At 39.1% G+C, this 19,966-nt stretch overlaps 1 protein-coding gene across 4 annotated transcripts in view; it reads left to right on the plus strand.

Moving 5' to 3' along the window:
* Positions 1-19,966, plus strand: part of Zfand3 (zinc finger AN1-type containing 3) — a 241,628-nt gene that overhangs the window by 65,592 nt on the left and 156,070 nt on the right. For 3 of the 4 annotated variants that reach the window (XM_076557533.1, XM_076557531.1, XM_076557532.1), the window contains exon 2: positions 6,515-6,555. In XM_076557533.1, coding sequence (XP_076413648.1) covers positions 6,515-6,555 — 41 coding nt within the window. Of the gene's footprint in view, positions 1-6,261; positions 6,285-6,514; positions 6,556-19,966 lie in introns of those variants that run through there. The other variant, XM_006983073.4, reaches the window with a different exon arrangement.

Genomic DNA, 19,966 nt, shown 5'->3' on the forward strand with positions numbered 1-19,966 from the left:
TCAACCTCTACGAATTTTTAACTTAAAAAAAAAAAAAAAACTTCAAAATAATTCATTGTGGGAAATTAAAATTACCCCCCCCCCAGCTGAGGAGCAAACCCAGGGCTAAATTCCCAACCCCTAAAATAACATTTTCTAATTAGTCTGAGTTCTAGAAATCTCTATGATTTTATGAAGAGTACTACCTCTCTATACTCAAAATGCAAACACATGCCATTGACAAGCCCTCCCCAAAACTGTCAGTATAAATGTAGTGATAAATAGTCCAGTCCCCCTATCATTTTCCTCAGCAGCTGTTTTTCTTCACACTCATAAGTAAAGGGTAATCCCGGAATTAGGGAGGCAAAGGTAGGTGGATCTCTGTGAGTTTGAGGCCAGCCTGGTACAGAGAAAGTTCTGGGGCAGCCTGGGCCACACAGAGAAACCCTGTTTGAAAAAACAAATAAAACAAAAAGCAAAAATGAACAAAAAACATGTCAAGCTCTTCCAATCTTCAGTGAGTAACTTTTCTCCTCTACCTTCATATCCTGTCCTCCACCCTGGTATTCGTGTCCTGGTCTCCATAGTGGCCTCCTTTTCCACTGGAAGCAACACCATAGCTGTAGGTGTGGCCGCCATCCTCTCCTCTCCTGCCTCTGGCGCACTGCTTCTGCCATAGCCTGCACATCATCACAGCACCCCCATAGGCAGACCTGCTTCCTCAGCTACTGAAGGGTCTTTTAGACTATTCCTACCACTTCTTGGTGATCCATGGGCTGCACATCGTGTTGAGAATAGGCTTCTCATGCCACAGTTATGCCTGTTAATAGTGTGATATTTCTAAGTTATGTGGGGTGGGGCAGCCTTTAGTCTCAGCACTTGGGAGGCAGAGGCAGGCAGATCTCTGAGTTCAAGGTGAACCTGGGCTACAGAGTGAGTTCTAGGACAGCCAGGACTACACAGAGAAACCCTGTCTTGAAAAACAAACAACAAAAATAGTGTGATATTTCTAAACAAAACCTTGTCAGCTGAATCATGATCATCAGAAATTGTGAAAGCAGATCCTTTTTTTTTTTTTACTTTGTCTGTTAGTCTTGATATCCTTTTCAAAGTAGTCTCTCAATTTTTTTCTCTGTCTTCATTTAATACCTCCAATAAAAGTTTTCTTCACTTTTAGATGGCTAATAAGCCTTACAGAATCTTCTCTAGCACCTACTCTCTGTCCCACTGCACCCGTCAGCTTGGTAGGTTTGAGGGGACGTTGCTGTATCCACCTCTCCAAGCGACAAGACCAAAGCTGCTGGGTGTTTTGTATTCGCGGGTCTGCACCTGTGCCTGAGTGTGCATGTCTTCTGCCCTTCTCTACCTTGGGTTTTTTATTTTTTAAGGGTTTGTTTGTTTATTTATTTATTCATTCATTCATTCATTCATTCATTCATTCATTTTTATATGTACCAGCATTTTGCTTGCATGTATGTTTGTACCTCATATGTTTTGGTGCCTGTGGTCAGAAGAGCCTGTTGGATACCCTGGAACTGGGTGCTGGAAACTGAACTTAGGTCCTTTCTGAGAGCAACAATTCTCCATTCCCTCTACCTCATCTTTTGAGACAGGATCTCTTAGTGAACTTGGAGCTCATTGATTAAGCTAGAGTCCCTGGAAGTCCCCTCACCTTTCTCTCCAACCTCAGTGCTGGAGTTAGAGATGTATATACTACCACCCCTGTTTTTATGTGGATGCTATGGGTGGAACTTAGGTCCTCATGCTTTCACAGTGTAAGTACTTTCTCCACTGACAAAGTTCTCTTAAAACTATCACCTGGGCTGGGGAGATGGCTCAGTGCTGGCTATACAGGATTGTAGACCGGAGTTTAGATCTCCAGAAACCACATAAAAGCTGGGCAGCTGGCCTGAAATCCTTCCTAGCTCTCAAGAGGCAGAGACAAGGAAATCCCCGGGACAGGACTATCTAGACTGAGTCAGCAAGCACCAGGTTCAGTGATAGACCGACCCTGCCTAAGGAAAATACAGGGAGAGTGATTGAGGAAGATAGACACCCATGCATGTGCACCCACATTTCCATAGGAACACACGGTGCACCTGCATGTTCATGCCAACACACAACTTCACTTGCACGCACCCCCCTTCTCCTATGTATATAGCATGAAGTTCCAAAAACCCCTGTACCCTAATTTCAAAGTTCAGATGACCAATAATCAACTTCTTCACCTGCCTGAGTTCCTCTGAATCATGGTACTTCTCCCACTCTGGTGTTGGGGGAGGTGATGGCTGGAGCTGGGCTGGGGCTTGGGAGAACCAGAGAGCAGTTTTACCTCCGTTTTGAGATTTTTGTTTTTCATGGTTGAAAAATTAATGTCCAAAAAATTACTCTCCTCAAAAAATCAATGTCAAATTAATACAATTAGAATTGTTCTTTATACAAAATGGGGGAGGAAGAAAACACATCATTAAACAAGATAATTTTTCCATAATGCAAAGATTTGAAAATAAAAATACTTAGTATTGGTGAGACTGTATTAAAATAAGTATGTAAAACTTATCCAGAAAGTAACTTCACAGCATGTACAAAAAATTCACACTTTTTTATTTAGTAAACTCTGAGAAACAATTTTAAAGAAAAATCATTCAGGCACAGGTTCATTACCAGAGATTTATGTCTAAAAATGTTCACTGTGGCAGTATTTATAGTAGAGAAATAGTTGGGAAAATGTGTGCAATAGTAAGAGTGCAACTAAATACAGTGTGAATGAATATACGGTGGATTAAGAGTGTTTACAATACTGTCTAGCCTAGAAGGGCATGGGCATTACAGAGCAGCAAGAGGATTGGGCCAGAAATAGTAAGTATACATGTAAAGTGAAAACATGAATTTTGATGGATTTCTTTATGAAATATTTGTTTTATTTGAAAGTGTGGCCCTATGGTGTGAGCATACTACACATAACTTATTGTTAAATGTAGTAAATTCTTAGTTATACATATCTACTCACAAAAAAAGCAAGCATTTCATGTTAGTAGAATGACATGAGGTAGAATTATAACCTGTCTTTAGTTTTTGCTTACATGTTTGCCCCCCTCCCCAATTTTGTTTAAAAGAACTATGTATTTGTACAACCAGTGAAGAACATTAAACATAATTTTATCAAAACAGTAACAATGTTAACCCAGCTTTAAACCCTTGTCTTACAAAGAAACCTTTTATAGTGTCTTCTCCCATTTGACCCATGATTAGGGTGGCATTGTCCCTAGAGCTCCAGATGGGTGGGAGCCTGACAGCTACAGGAATTTTAGATAATGCTCACTACACTCTACAATATACATTAAAAATTCTACGTAGGTTTTTCATAGCCCAGGCATCCAGAAAGGATTCAACTCTTAATATTATTTGTATGTTTTGGTTGCCCGTTAAATACCAAATGAGAGCCAGCAAGATGGCTTAGCTGGTTAAGGTTCCTGCTGCCAGTCTTAACTACCCGAATTTGATACCCAGAGTTTACTTGGTGGAAGGAAAAAACTGACTTTTATAAATTGTTCTCTGACCTTTACGTGTGTGTGTGTGTGTGTGTGTGTGTGTGTGTGTGTGTGTGTGTGTGTTTGTGTACATATATATGAAATAAATAAAAAATGAAAGTGACCAAGAGGATTGTTACTTTTATGACACTTAGTAGCACTTCCTATTGTTAAAAGATTATCAAGTCAGACACATGAACCTCTAATCAAAGGATTTGGAAAGTGAGAAGCAGCAGGATCAGGAGTTTAGGTCATCCTTAGTTACATAGTAAGTTTGATGCCAGCCTGGGCTTGTTGCTACTTTGCCTCAAAACAAAAACAAAGCATCAAAAAGACAATTGCTGAGATATACTTTGATAGGTTGTGAGAGAAAAGAAGTGGAACTGATTGAAGTAGTTATTGGAAAACTACTGAGAATTCTGAACTAGGTAGGACCTGAGTGACTGACCACTTCACAGTGACTTGGAGACACAGGGAACAGTATGGAGAAGGCTCTACAGTACATCCTGGGAACAGAAAAAAGGCCAATATGGTTAAAATATGGTGAGTGGAGGTGAAAATAGAAAGGAGGTAAGCAGAGCCAGACCACAGAGGATGTACAGATTGTTAGATCACAATCTGGTTAGATCACATTAAGAAAATAGCATGCTGGGCTATGGTGTCACACAACTTTTATCCCAGTGCTCAGGAGGCAGAGGCAGGTGGATCTCTGAGTTCAGGGCCAGCGTAGTCTATAATGCAAGTTCCAAGACAGCCAGGGCTACACAGGGAAACCCTGACGGGGATGGGGTGGAGGGGGATATAACCCACTTTTTAAAAGATTACCCTGGCTGCTGGGTGGAATATCATTGTAAGGAGGCAGTAGACAGTGGAAACTCATTTGCAGTGGGAGAGTTAGTGATGGCCAGAGGGTTTGAGGGACAGAGGTTTCTAACAAGTACAGTTGCAAGTGGAGCTAGTGGGTCTTGCTCAGTGTCATCCAGAAAACAGCAGAAAAGAAGGGAGTTAAAGCTGCACCTGAGATTTTGATTTGAGCAACTGGGAAGAAGTGTTGCTGTTCATAGAGGTGTAAGAGGAGTCAGCCGACTCTTGGGGGAGTTCTGTTTTGACACTTTGAAAAAACTATATGAAGAGAGAGAGGTCAGGGAGACTGAGGAAAAAAATGCTATTTTGTCTCCCACCCACCCCCCTCTGAATTTTTTCCTTACCAGTTTTGTGGAACACGATTTTCAAACCAGTACACACAGAACTACACTACTGCTGTCTCTGTGCAGGCTGCCCAAGGTTCCCTTAGACCTTGGCCGCTGGCTCTTAGGGTACTGCATTAAGAAGGGAAAACATTAGGAAGGGGAAGGTAACAGAAGAATCCTTCAGCCTCAGCCTCAGTCCACAGGAATGACTGGTAGTCTAGTCTTGTGTAGACCAAGCATTTGCTAGTCTTTATCAGAGAGCAGACTTGGCCTTCATAGGCCAGATCTGTAGATGTGGGATCATTTTCATGAACTGCAAATGTGCTAGGCTGGTATTGGTGTATATCCTCTAGCTTTTGTGGAGAGCAGAAGCCCTTGTTTTTCATGGTGAAAAGAATAGACTTTGGAGTTAGATGAGAATCATTTATTTACTGTTCTGCAATCTTTGGCATAGATAGTAAATATTTCCTGTGGGAGGCTCCCTCTCCTCCTTCTCCCTTTAAAGTTGTGGTTGTTGGTATTATGAGACAAGGCCTTGCTATGTAGCCCAGGCTGGCACTGATTTCATCATGTATCTCTGTCTGGCATCAACCTCCTTTTTCCCGAGTGGTGGATGATTGGTGTGCTGCACCACCACATCCATATCTGAGGCTTAAATTGTAAAATTTAGTAAAAAAGACAGAAGAAATTGGTTTATTGTATTTGTCGGGGCAACTCTGGCCAAAGGCTTAGTGTTGGGAGGAAAATTGCTTAGGAATGAAGCTGCAAATAGGCCAATTTGCCCAATGTAGAGTATTCTCAGAGGTCTTTGGAAGTGCTCTAAGAGTGAGTATGCTTGGAACAGGCTGGGTCAGGGACGCATCAGGGAGATGCACCTGGCTTATAAGTTGATCTTTGTAGTCCTTGGCTGGCTGTGTGCTATCAGGTGCTGTGTTGTGAAAGGAGGAGGTCAGATAGGTCATCATCTGCAGTCTCTAGATGAAGATCTTGGGAAAGCCGTCAGATGGAGATGAGAGAGTATGCTGTGGTTTTTAAGACTCCCTCAGTTTAAGAATATCTTGGAGGGAAGGGGAGAACATTTCCTTAATACTCATTACTTGTAGCCAGTTGTGAGTGTTTCCTGGTTATACAGACGGATGTGAAATTTTTTAAAAAGTGAAACAAGCAATATGGTAATACCCATCTTAGGGAGATTGGGGTGATTAGTAAGATGATGTATGTTAAATGCCCATCCAAGTTAGTATTCAGTGAATTATAGCTATTATTAACAGATGAAAGGACGTGAAAAAATAATTTGATTGGGAGCAGCTGAAGGAAAAATTTTAAACAACAAGGTCATAATGTGACCAGGATCTGAATGAGAGGAAAGAAGAGGAGATAAAAGTTGTAGTGATGGGGAAAGCAGATGCCTGTGATTATGGGAGAAAGCTTAAAACTCCATTGCAGGCATTTCTGCTCTTCGCAGAGGCACTGTGGTGAATTCTGTGAGATAAATTGACTCCTGGGCTGCTACAATACTCCTGCACTTATAGCTACCCCAGCTGTTAATTGCAGCAAATAAAATAAAGCCTTGGCTCATGCAAAGGTAAAAAATAAAAACCCATGCATTTTACTTTAGTTTTGTTTGCTTTTGTTTTGTTGGGGATGGGATAGACAGCTGGCCGGACTTGCTGTTAATTAGCTTATTAGAGCTTATTATAGTCTGGCCAGTCAATTCTTTGCCTGCATTTAATTTTTTGTTTTGATTAGAGTGATATGGAATTTTTAGCTCTTCTTTCTTTCTTTTCTTTCTTTCTTTCTTTTTTTTTGCCCCAGGTCCAGCAAGACTATGAATCTCTGTTCCAAATGCTTTGCTGGTAAGTGCAGAAAAGGGTTTGGGTGTCTTTTTTTTTTTTCTTTTCATTTTTTTCCCAACAATTTATTTTTTTTCTCTTTGGTTATTTTAAGATTATCTAAATTATTTGGCCCTCCTATAGATTTTGCATGGGGCTTTGTTTTCTTTATGTGTGAAAACAGATTCTCTTCACTGGGTGCTTCATGTATTGGTTAAGATTGCTGAACTCGCCTCTCTGAGTGAAATGGAATTTCATGTGTACTTGCAACAAATACAGTTTGCTCATTGTATTGGGGTACAGAAGAATTTTTAAAATCTGTCTGGTTTAGTAGGGTCCTGTATATTAATCTCTGATATTGACTTAAATGATTAATAGTAAATGTTGCTTTACCAATGAGAATACCGCAGGAAGAATATTTTCATGTTGGAGTCAGGAAGCGAGTCATGCTGAGTTAGCCCCTTCTAATCAGATCCCTCCTTGAAATCATCTTGGGTAAGTCACTTCATCTTTTTGGACTTTAGATCCATCATTTGTAAAACATAGGATTGGGACTTGGTGCTTGCCAGGGACCTTTACCATCCCCATATACTGATTGAGTCCTTGCATTATAACTCCTTCCTGAACTTAAAATCTCCAGTTTAATTTCTGAAAAAGAAATTTATAGCCAGTGATCTTCAGTAACTCAGTTCACTCTTTACTGATGAAATATGTTTAGTTTCTTTTTAATCTGTTAAAGGTAAGCAAAGCTGGATACTACGTAGAGTGTTACGGACAGATTTTAGTGATATACTGTTGGAGCAGACAGCAGGGTATAGCATAAACTGAACTTAAGTACAGATTACACATTGTTGACGGGGACCTTTAAAGGGAGAGTTCAAGAATGTGGGCATGGGTGACAAAGCAGAGGTTCTGTAGAGACAGAAATGAAGCAGTATGTTGACAGGCTAATTCTGTATGAGCTGGTGGTCAGCAAAGTTAGTGGTCTGCCTTCCTACAGATCTGTGAGATGGATACACTTGGTAATTACATTTCAAAAACATGGCTTTCAAGTTCTTGAGAAAGACACTCCCAAGTTGTTGGAGGAGATATACATACATCTCAAAGGGACATAGAAAAATTCATAATTCTAAGTCCTTTTTAGTAAATGCTCTGAGAGTGTTGAGGACATGCCTGTGAGTGTTGACTAGAACAATGCATTCTTTGGGTAGTCATTAGGTTTGAAGAGGCAAACTTGATGGGTGGTTGTGCATGAGGGTAATTCTAAGGATGCAAACGTTTTACTTAGAAGGCTGTTAATGTTTAAGTCTTTATATTGGGGTGTGTCTGTTATTGTTATATAGGCAGAGAGAAAGCCCAGTCAAGAACAGGGCTCAGAAGAATCTAATCAAAGGAATTTTTGTTGTTGTTGTTGTTGTTGTTTTCATCTTGGATTCATTATGCTATTTGGGCAAAAAACCAATCATCCTGCAAGCTTTAAACCTTGACTCTTGCACCTAAACTAGGGATAGATGGGAAATTTGGACATGTGCTTGTGTGCATGTCTGTTTGTGTGTGTGTGTGTGTGTGTGTGTGTGTGTGTGTGTGTGTGTGTGTGTAAGGGTAGGGAAACTGTCAGTTTGCATCTGTGCAAAATTAACAATTTGTCAATACTTCAGGTTTTTAAAAGAAAAGCATCATTGGTAAATTTGAACTTTGTCCGATTTTAAACACATTATGCCAGGTTCTGTGGAGGGCTGTATTCTGTTGATAGGTGTAATTACAGATATAAAGAAATATTTCTTCAGTGATGAGAACTTTAGCAGGACAGATAAACATAGCAGGTACAGTTTGCAGTAGATTGTAGCTCTATCCTCACAGTGATCTCCATTGTAGTTTGTAGTGATTTTCCCTTGAGAAGGCCAGATACCTTTGAATAAGGTAGCTCACAACAAATGTGTATAAAAGAACTGTCTCATGTCCCCAGGTGAATAGAATGTTTAAAAAAATCATCAACAGTCAGTTTGTGGTCTTCATGTTTCTTTAGATTTGTTACAGTTGTACATTCTTTGGCTATAGTTATTTGTTGCTGCTGTTTTGTGTCCATCCTTTTTATACAGGTTTCCTTTAAAATTTTAGGAGAGGGCTGGGATGTAGTTAAGTTGATAGAGCTTGTTTAGTATGCATGAAGCCCTGGGTTCAATCCCTAGTAAACCAGATAAACTGGACATGGTGGTATAAATTAGCACCTGGGATGTGGAGGCAGGAGATTCAGAAATTTAAAGTCATCCTTGACTGCCTATCGAGTTTGAGTCCATAAAACTTTTTTTTTTAAAGAATATTTTCAAGTTTTTCAAGGACTTTTCTTCTGTTATTTGCATCTGCCTGCTCATACAGTAATTGTATTCTTTAAAATGAACTTTAAAAATACATTTGTGTATTGTTTCATTATGAAGATAGAAAAGCATAGGAAATATATTATTGACATGAGATGTATACAAGACAGCATGAAAGATTGCTTTGGCTATTTTAATTTTAAATGCTCATTAAAAGCCAGGCATAGTGGTGAATGCCTTTAATTCCAGCATTCAGAAAGCAAAGGGGCAGATATCTATGAGTTATCCTGTCTGATCTACATAGCAAGTTTCAGGACAGTCAGAGCTACAGAGAAACACAAAACGGAACCAAAAAAAAAAAAAAAAAGCAGAAGAAAAACAAGGTGAGCTATATACTTTAAAAGGTGGCAATCACTGAAGGAAGAGCTCTTAGGTACTGGTAACCTAGTTTAAAAGATATCAAGATGTTTCTTTTTAAAGTTTGTTTTTTAAAAAAGAAGCAAGTTTATGGGGCTGGAGAGATTGCTCAGTAGTTAAAAGTACTGCTTGCTCTTGGAGAAGTCCTGTATTTGATTCTTTGTAACCACCTGGTGGCTCAGAACTGTCTAATTCTAGTTCCAGGAATTTGATGTCTTTGTCTGGCTTCTGAGGGCGCCATGTATGCATGTGGTGTATAGACAGACACACATGCAAAACACCCATACACATAAAATAATAAAATCAAATTTAAAAAGCAACACTAACGTGATCACTATTTCTAGGCCAAGAGGAAAGTACTTCTCTGAAAAATCATAGTAGAAAGTTTTTTTTTTTTTTTTAAAACAATGTGTAGCTGTTACTAGTTTTCTTACTGATGTGACAGAGCATCTGACAGAGACAACTTAAAGAAGGGGATGTTTTGTTTTTAATTAGAAATATGTATTTTTGCTTACAGTGTGAGAGGCCAAAGTTTGTGACAGTGAGGAGACCATGACGTGGTAGCTGTTGTCACTGTGGCGATAAGAATACGAAGCTGTTGGCTCGTATCTTAAGGTCCACCCCAACAACCACTTCCTTCATCTAAACCAGTGGCTCTCAGCGTTCCTAACGCTGTGACCCTTTAATACAGTCTTCATGTGGTGACCCCAGCCATAGGATTACTTTCATTGCTACATCATAATTGTAATTTTACTAGTTATGAATCATACTGTAAATATCTGTGTTTTCCAGTGGCCTTAAGCCACCCCTGTGAGAGGGTCATTCCACTTTAAAGGGGTCGTGACCCACAGGCTGAACTAGACCCAGCATCTTAAAGGTTCTACAATGTCACAAAACAGAGCTATCTATGAAAGACCAAGTGTTCAAACACATGCATCTGTAAGGAAAGTTTCACAGCTAAATGATAATGATAATTTAGACCTATTTCCCATTTAAGAATAACTGAAGACATACACTCCATGATTGACATAAAACTGAGTAACCCAGGGAGAGATGATTATTCACAGTGAAAGCAGTTTTTTTTAAGTATTTATGGAATAGTTCTATTAAAAATAAGCATTAATGAATTACTGATTGTTAGCTGACCAGTCTAAATGCAGCTAAACATTATTTACTTGTTTGTTTTTTGTTTTTTCAAGATAGGGTTTCTCTGTGTATCCTTGACTGTCCTGGAACTTGCTCTGTAGACCAGGCTGGCCTCTTAATTTACAGTGGTCCACCTTTTAATTTTAAAGTAATAATGAAATTTCACTCTTTAAAAATCAGTCTCATTGTTTTCCTTTTTTCTGTGTATGTGTACTAGTAGTATGTGCAGAGACCAGTGGTCAGTCTTGGGTGATATTCCTTAGGAGCCATCCAGCTTGGTTTTTGACAAAGGATTTCTTAGTGGGATCTGGAACTTGCCAATTCAGGGATCCTCCTGTCTCTGTCTCCACAGTGCTGCGATTACAAGTTTGTGCCCCCATGCCTGGCTTTTTATTTTTATTATTATTTTTTTTAGTAAACACGAGTGCTCAAGTCCTTATGCTTGTATGGCAAGTACTTCTAAAATGTTTTCCTTATGGTGCTGGGGATTAGACCTCACACGTGGTAGGCAGGAGTCCTTCAATGGCAAGAAGCAAGTGTTCATTCTGCTTCAGTTAGATTGCTGGCTTTTATAATCTGTGCCATTTTAACCTGTTCCAGGGTTTCTTTTCTCAGTTCTAGAGGCTGAGAAACCTAATTCAAGGTGTCAGCAGGCTTGGCTCTTCCTAGAACTGCAGAAACGGATCACCCCATGTTTGCCAATAATCTGATGTTCCTTGTCATTCTACTGTTGGCTTTTTGTCTGCTGTGAGTCTGTCTTCTGTCTCCTACGGACAAGTGACATTGGAATGAGGACTGTTCCTCATTCAGGATTATTTTTATTGAGGAATCTTTAACTTAATTACATGTATAAGGACCCCTTTTTCAAAAAAGGATTTGTATTTACAGGTTGTGTGTGGGCATTTTGGAGATGGAGGTGGGAGCATTGCATCACTCAGTCCACTTTAGGAATATGTAGCTACTTTGAAAGCAAATAGCTATGTAGGGGGGTTGTGCTCCAGAGACCTGTCAGATCTGAGAACTGCTTGGTTTGGAGATGGTTAGCTTCTTAAGTAATAGACATGAAGAGCAGCCTGACATAACTGCTACGTCTCCTGTGCTGTGTGTGTACTCTGTGGCTTTGACTCCACATAGCTATTGGTGCTCAAACCATTTCTTGATCTGGTTAACGTCGTGGATTTTTGGATACTTTCCCCAATTATAACACTTTTGAAATCTTTTACCTGCAGAAGTGGAAACAAAAAGACATTATCTTTAAGCTACTAAAGTATAACTAAAATGTGATGTTTACTACTATAAAATTTCATATCATAAGTCCACAGTGTTTGTTGACTCCTAGAGTCTAAAGTAGATCAGTCTGAATTCACATCAAAGGCTGATTTAAACTTTCTTGGGTTACTCTGATATTGAATATTTAGATACAAGAAAGAAAAAGACCCTTAAGACTTTGGTTTGATAGAAATATAGGACTTCTGTTTGGAGAAAAATAAAAAACAGTACACCACCAAACAGTATAAGAAGGAGGGTACTTGGAAGTGAACAAGAATAACTGTAACAAAAAGATGAAGGAAGAGTATGGACAGTTACATCTCTGCTTTCCGAAGGGTTTCAGGTCTGAAGTAATTGTCCTGGTGACGAAGATGGCTGCAGCTCTTTTGTCTTATTAAGCCCCTTTGTACAGTACCATCTCATGTGATCTCAGAATGTTACTGGTTTCCTATCTCCATTTTACAGAGAAGGAAACTGCAGATCACGACTCCAAGATAAGATTTTAGAGTGAAGACTTAAGGTTGGTTTTAGATATTTGAACTCCTCCTCATCTCCATAGTATGCGGTGACTAGGCGTGATGGCCATAGATTAGATGGAATTGTAACAGCTCCAATGAAGTGGATTCAGAGAGAATTAAATAGCAGGTTATAGTCATGCCAGTGCCTTAGCATAGAGTTCCTGCTTTTCCTATGCTCCTTTCTTTGAGTTCTGTTATAATTTGTCTCTAGATCTCCAGAGAAGTGTGCTGGAAGCTTCATAGATCAGCTAATTTGGGAAGGGTGTGGGGGGCTGGAGGAGAGAGATGGGGGAGTGTTTTTGTCTAAAGCATTTTCTATTTTTGTGGTGAGATTTTCATTTCTTAACTTCTTTTTTGTGCCTTTTCATATAACTTTTAGCTCATTAACCTTCCTCTCTGTATTGCATAGCAAAGCTTTATTTCTAATTTAGTCTCCTGTGTTTAGCTTCTCAAAAGATTAAAAAAAATGTTTGGAAATGTGATTTAATTGTGGGCTTGTTGGTGCATTGTCAGTGGGAAGGCAAAGAGGAGTTTCCTATTTAGACAGTGTAACTGTAGGTTTTGATTGTTAAACTGCCTTGTTGGTATTCCCATTCTCATACATATATGCATAATCGTGTTCAAGAAACTGGTTTCCTCATATCCATATTTAGCAGCTTGGTTGAGTTATGGAAAAGCCTGTCCTCTGGCTGTGTATTTGCTCATTTGGAAACCTTGTATGGTTTATAAGGACACTAGTGATTTGTTCCCTAGCTTCCCTGTGGAGTTTGTTCCAAATTACAGTCTAATTCCACTACCCTGTCCCATACTCCTGAGCTGTTAATTTGTACATTTCGATGCAGTTTGTTTCATCGTGTGCTTTTGTAATCCAAACTGAATGTAACGAGCTATGTGCTTTAGAGACCTGGCTTTGCCTTGCCAATTAGAACAAAGTGGTTACTGAGAAAGAATACATTTTAAATAAAACATTGTACCCCTGAGTGGGACTGACACTCATCTGGGAATAAAAAGATACGGCTTTAGCTCTGACTCACAAAGATCTGTTGGAAAGATCAGTACTTTGGGGGGAAAGAGTCTAAGGACTTACCTCCATAGAGTGGTTTTATAACTTTCCTCATGTGACTTCATCAATTTAAAGCTTTGCCATTACAAATCTGCCCTTTTCTCTTTGTGGTCATTTGAGACATGGGTTAGCAAAATTCTCTAAATTCCTAAGCATTCAACCAATGAATGCTGTAGTTTTTGAGTTTTGCTTGCTGCTGTTTAGGAGGGTGGGGGCATATGAAACTAGTAACTATTTAGATATTATTATCCTAGCATATGAAGGTTCTCAATGGAATAGAGATGCTGTCTCCAGAGATACGTGAAATTATGACAATTAATTTGAAGTCCTAGAATTTGTGGGATACTATTTTATCTTTAGCTGATAGTGGCGAATATTAGGTATCAACGACAGGACTGGAAGTCTAGTTTCAAATTTCAAGTATTTAAAGGCCCAGATGTTTTTGAATAGCTCATCATAGGCTAATAATTTACCAATTCACCCTCAAGAAAGACCATATTTTGGTATTGTATTTGCATGTACTCTAAAAACAGAATTATTTTTATCTGATATATCAAATAAACTCTAAAATTTAGCACTGGCCCAGTTAAATGGTATTGTTGCATATATTTTTCCTATTTTGCACAGGAATTATTTTGAAAAAAATCAGATTGTATCAATTGTTTTGAAATAATGTCAAGAGAAAAATTAGATGAGTCAATAGTTGGTAATGAGTTTATTCAGCAGATTGGTGCTTGTTAACTAATGTAGGGAGAGAGGAAGAAGAAGACATACCTGAAACAGTTCAATTAAAAAAAGGACTGTATTAAAGAAAGTTTCTAGAAAAATGAGCTGCAGCTAGTTAATTGGACTTAAACTAAACATACTTCTAGCTGTGTCCTATGAAAGTCTTGCAGGTCCTCTTGATTTTTTAAAACTACTTTTATTTATGTACTTTATGTATATAGGTGTTTTGTCTGTATGTACATTTGCACATCAGAAGAGGGCATCAGATCCCATGGAACTACAGTTACAGATGGTTATGAGCCACCATGTGGGACCTGGGAATTGAACTCAGGATCTCTGGAGGAACAGATAGTTCTCTTAGCCCTGAGCCATCATTACGGCCCCATCTCCTAATGTTTTGAAGAGTCTTGGTAGCAGTGTATTAACTAAGTGCCCCACACTTCATTCTGAATGTTAACACCCACTGTTGATAACTATCCCACTAGTTTTCCTAGTGAATGTACAGTAAGGCTTAAGGCTGTTCTATATTAATAAATAGCTTAGCAATAGGCTAATAAGGTGTTAAACAGACCAGGGTAGATGATTTTGTTTGAAAGTATTTGACATGTGTAGAAGTTGCTGATTTGCCAGCTTTATGAGAAGTGACAGTGGTGTGCCTTTGATTCATGGCATGTGATATGGCAAGCTGTTAGTTTCCATGCGTTGTAATCAGGAATTCTTAGAACACTGGTCCCCAGTTACACTGGCAGCTGAAAAGCCTGTTGCTCCTGTCTGCCCAGCTTGTCCACGTTGTGCATCTTGAGTGCCTAGCAATGTTTCTGTTTTTAGGAAGTCTAGTCCAATACTCCCCGAGAGAAAGGAATTTTAGAGCTTTTAGGTGTAAAATATCAGTGTTTTTCCCAGGTGTTTCCTAAGTGAAAGGCATTGAAAATGATCTGAGGTGATGCTGGAAAAACTGCCACTTTGTCTTCTTTTGTTGTTGGTTAGATCTATCTTTAAAAAAAAATATATATATGTGTGTGTGTGTGTGTGTGTGTGTGTGTGTGTGTGTGTGTGTGTGTGTTTCCTTTCTCCTTGTGTGAGTATATTATGTTAGTAATCTTTTTTTATAAATATTTTAAATTTATAATTAATTTAATTTTACATATTAGCCACGGATTCCCCTGTCCTCCCTCCTCCCACACTCCAGATGTTACTGTGCACCATGTTAGTTATCTGAAGATAATAGAAATCTTTAGATTCTATCAGGTTAGAAATTTCTGTGGATGAGAAGAAAATTTACAAAGGGTAGTAGATTCACAGAGGTTAATTTGCCTCTGCTTTAAAAGTGCTGGGATTGAAGTCGTGTGCTACTTTTAAAAATATTAATGTTTTCTCAGGTAAGAGTTTACATTTTATGTGGGATTTTTTTTTTGCATGCATCAATTAAAAGAAGATTTGAATGTTATACATTATTAGTCCCTTAAAGAATTCCTTCTCAGCTGGGCGGTGGTGGTGTACACCTTTAATCCCAGCACTTGGGAGGCAGATGCAGGTTGTAGGAGTCCAGCTCCCACCTTTTGAAGGGTTCTTGGGCGTGGGGAGGAGAGAGGAATGAGGAAGTATTAGATAAAGAAATATAGGCAGAGTCGACCAGAAAGACAGAGACACAGCTTCGGGAGAACCCTGGGTCAACATCCAATTGCCTCCAGATTTATTCTAATGGGCTTTTTATACACTACCAAAGGGAGAGGTAAAAGACCTCCCCCTTTCAAGATCAAAGCACAGCATACAGCCAAGTGTAGACCCTTCAAAACACCTGGTAAACACGCCTGTGGACAAATCGTCCCATTATGCAACCCTGCTGGGTAAAGCAAGCTCAGAATCTCTGACCTTGAGTAAGGTCTTACTAGGGAGCCTCTGTGGGCCCCCACAACAGGTGGGTCTCTGTGAGTTCATGGCAGCCTGGCCTACAAAGTGAGTTCCAGGACAGCTAGAACTGTTACACAGTCTCAGGGGAGAAAAAAAGAATTCCTTCTGATATAACAGAAGTTTTATTAGAGATATACACTTTAACTGTGAATCAAGTGTTCCATTCCCTGAGGTGCATTTTCCTTTAAAATATCCTCCTACTTGTTTTTGTGTGTTGATGGTTATGGTAAGGGGAACATAAAAAGTTATTATTCCTTTTCTCAAGTAAGATCACTTCATTGGTCAGCTCTTCATACCTTACATCATTATCAAAGAATTCATCTTCATGCTGCTTTGAACACCTTCATGCTGTCTTGCCACCACATATGTGAACCTGGAGGGCATCATGCTAAGTGAAATAAGCAATTGCAAAAGGACAAGTGTATGACTTAACCCAAGGAACCTAGACTAGTCCATTCATAGATACATAAAGTAGAATCGTATTTGCCAGGGGATGATGGCAGGAATGGGAATTTACTAATGGATACAGGGTGTCATTTTGGGAAAGTAAAGAGTTTTCAAGAGAAATTACTATCTTGACATTAGACTAATATTAGACATGTGACAGACATGTCACAATGAAAATGACCAAAAATATGTTTTGTATTTTGATTACAATTTTATTTTCCATGATTTAAAAATAAATCTTAAAAAGAAATTATTGGGCTGGAGAGGTGGTTCAGTGGTTAAGAGCACTGACTGCTCTTCTAGAGGACCCGGTTCAATTCCCTGCACCCACATGGCAGCTCACAACTGTCTGTAACTCCGAGATCTGACACCTTCATGCAAATATACATGCAGGCAAAACACTAATGCAAATAAAAAATAAATTAAAAAATTATTATTCACAAGTGAAGTGTTATACAGTCACTGACCAGCCATCTTTTAGTAGAAGAAAAATTAAAAAAAAAAAAACAAAACAAAGCAAACTAACCAAAACAAAAACAAAAACAAAAACAAAAACAAAAACAAAAAAAGAAAAACACAACTCCCATAAGTAAGTAACACTTAGAACAGAAAATATCTTTTAGTGTTTCTCCCTGGTTAGTCTGTGTAGATGATGGCTGACTGAGCACCATATGTAATTAAATCAAAGAAAGTGTATTGTAGAAGCCTTAGTGAGTGAAGTCTTGAATGCATGTGTCTTGTTGACAGGTGCCCAGCCATGCCAGGACCCCATAGCCTCAGACCGATTGGAAAAATTAAACCCCGTCTCTCCCTTCCACAACGAGGTTCTGAGGGATAGCAAAGCCTACCTTGGGACATCCAAGTGTGAATTGTGACGGTGTGTGCAGAAAATGTCCACCACAGCTTTCTCCCCTGATATTTATGGCCTGAAGACTGCTTCCTGCAGAGACAGCTTCTACCTAAATTAGCTAACCCTGTTCAGCTGAATGCAGTAACCCTGCCTCTTGTTCACTGTATATAATAAACACACTGAGGTTCCACGGTTTGATGGATTCTTCATCAGAAAGCCTAGCACATACCATCCCAGTTTTTCTGTGTATCTCAGTCTCTGGAGTCATGAAAGGATGTGACAGTGTAGTGGCCTCTTGTCACATGGTGACCATTATCATCTCTCACTGTGAATCAAATTAGATGACATTGATGAAATGTATTTTTAAAGTATATCATTAAAACTGTATTAGCCAGGTGGTGTTGGTGCACACCTTTAGTCCCAGCACTCAGGAGGCAGAGGTAGGCAGATCTTTCCTGCCTAGTTTACAAAGTGAGTTCCAGGATAGCCAGAGCTGTTACACAAAGAAATCCTGTTTTGAGAAAACACACACACACACACACACACACACACACACACACACACACACACACCCCACATATAGTTTAAAAAAAGTCAAAACAAGGCTGGGTGTGTTGGTGCAGGCCTTTAATTCCAGCACTTGGGAGGCAGAGGCCGAGGCCAGGAGATTTCTTTGAGTTCAGGATCAGCCTGACCATAGGGAGTCCCATCCTAGGCCAACCAGGGTTACGTAGTGAAACTCTGTGCTGGCTAGTTTTATGTCCCCAGTGCTGGAATTAAAGGTGTGTGTCACTGTTGAGGACTGAACCCAGGGCCTTCCACTGAGCTAAATCCCCTACCCCGGCAACTCTTATAAATAGTACTTCGGCAACTTAGCAGCTTGGAAGAGAGGGATAGATTCCTGGACATGTAACTCCCCAAAACTGTATCTAGAAGACAGAAAACTTTCAACACACCAATAATGAATAACAAGATAAGATATTATCTTATCAAAGAAAAACCAGGATCAGATGAATTTGTTGTTGATTCTACCAAACTTAAAAAAATTTAAATTAATTCTCAACTTTGCCAAAAAACTAAACACAATGCTGGTCCCAAACACATTGTTTGTTTGGGACCAGCATTACTCTTGAAACTAAACCAGACAAGAACACAACACAGTAAAACTGCAAACCCAGATCCTTGGTGGGCATGTATGCAAAATACTAATAAACTGAATCTGATGGTGCATCAAAAATTGTATGCTTCATGACCAAGAGGGATTTATCTCAGACATGTAAAGATGGCATAGAATAACAAATGATTGTTATGATTTCACATCAATTTCACTTCACATCACTATAACAAAGGACAAAAACCACTCGATCACTTAAATGGACAGAAAAGGCAGTTGTGAAATTTAGCATCCCTTCATGATAAAAATCCTCAATGAATTAGGTATAGAGATACTGCCCTCTACCCCACGATAGAGCAGCAGGGCAGAGTTAACCCAGGACTGTGCTGCATGCAAGAAAGTGGAAACATTTCCTCTGAGCTCTAGAACAAGACCAAGATGTCTACTTGCTAACAAAGTCTTGTAAGTCGTAGAGCAGTTGGACAAAGGAAGGAATTAAAAGATACTTAAATAGTAAAGGAAAGAACAAAATTATTCTTGTTCGTTGATAGCATGATTTTGTGTATAGGGAAACCTAAGAATATTGTTAGAATTTACATGAGTTCTATAAAGTTTTCACTGAAAAAAATTAACATTGATTAGTGACTTTTTAATTTATATTAATAATGAACATGTTAAAAAAAGAAATGGAAAAGCAGTCCCACTCACAGTTGCTATAAAGTAAAATAAACAGAAATAAATTGTTTTAAATTGGTTCTTTTAAGAATTTTTTTTTTAATAATAGGTGTTGATCATATTGGACTCTTCCCAGATCCACCCAGATTTGTGTTCTCTGTTTTTCTCCATCATCACATCGAGTCCAGTTTGTGCTAGCCATATATCATAGATACATCGTCTTCACGTAGTGTTGGGCAACTTCCCGGTGACAACACTCATTTTTTGGGTGGGGGGTTGGAATTCGAGACAGGGTTTTTCTCTGTAGCTCTGGCTATCCTGGAACTTACTCTGTAGACCAGGCTGGCCTCGAACTCTGTCTCCCAAGTGCTGGCATTAAAGGGATGCACCAACGCCACCTGGCTAGAGTAGTTTTTGCCAGCTACAGAAAAGGGCCAAGGCTTGAGTAAAATGTGACTTCAGGGAAGATCCCATTTAACTGAAAATGGACCTTAATTAATTCATGTAGTTTATCAATAGTTAAATTCACTAATAAAGGAATAGATTTCACATTTTCTTGCCCTGGGCTTATTTGTGAGAGCCATTGGATAGTTCATCCCATAACTCTTTGTTGTTTGACTGCTTTTACCTAGTTCTGATAAGCTGTTTTGGTAAAACTCTGTTTTTCTTCTCTGCCAGTCTTCAAATGTTGTAAAGTGAGCAGAACAGCTTTAAGTGCCACATACTAAATAACCCAAAGTATCGACCATTTCACAAAATTAAAGTTGGTGGTGTTTGAAGCTTGTTTGCACTAGTGGCTTATACAACTCTGGATTCATACAGATGTTAGGAAAATACCTGCAGAGTGAGTTATTCTAATGTCACTCTGGAGTAGCGTGCTCACACAGTAGCCTGTCATCATGATTTCTGTTTGTGCTTTCCAGTATGGCAGTATCCTGGTCTCTTGCTGTAATAAAACAATGACTACAAGGGTTTCTTTGCCTT

The sequence above is a fragment of the Peromyscus maniculatus genome, chromosome 21 (genome assembly GCF_049852395.1).
Source record: "Peromyscus maniculatus bairdii isolate BWxNUB_F1_BW_parent chromosome 21, HU_Pman_BW_mat_3.1, whole genome shotgun sequence".
NCBI lineage: Eukaryota > Metazoa > Chordata > Mammalia > Rodentia > Cricetidae > Peromyscus > Peromyscus maniculatus.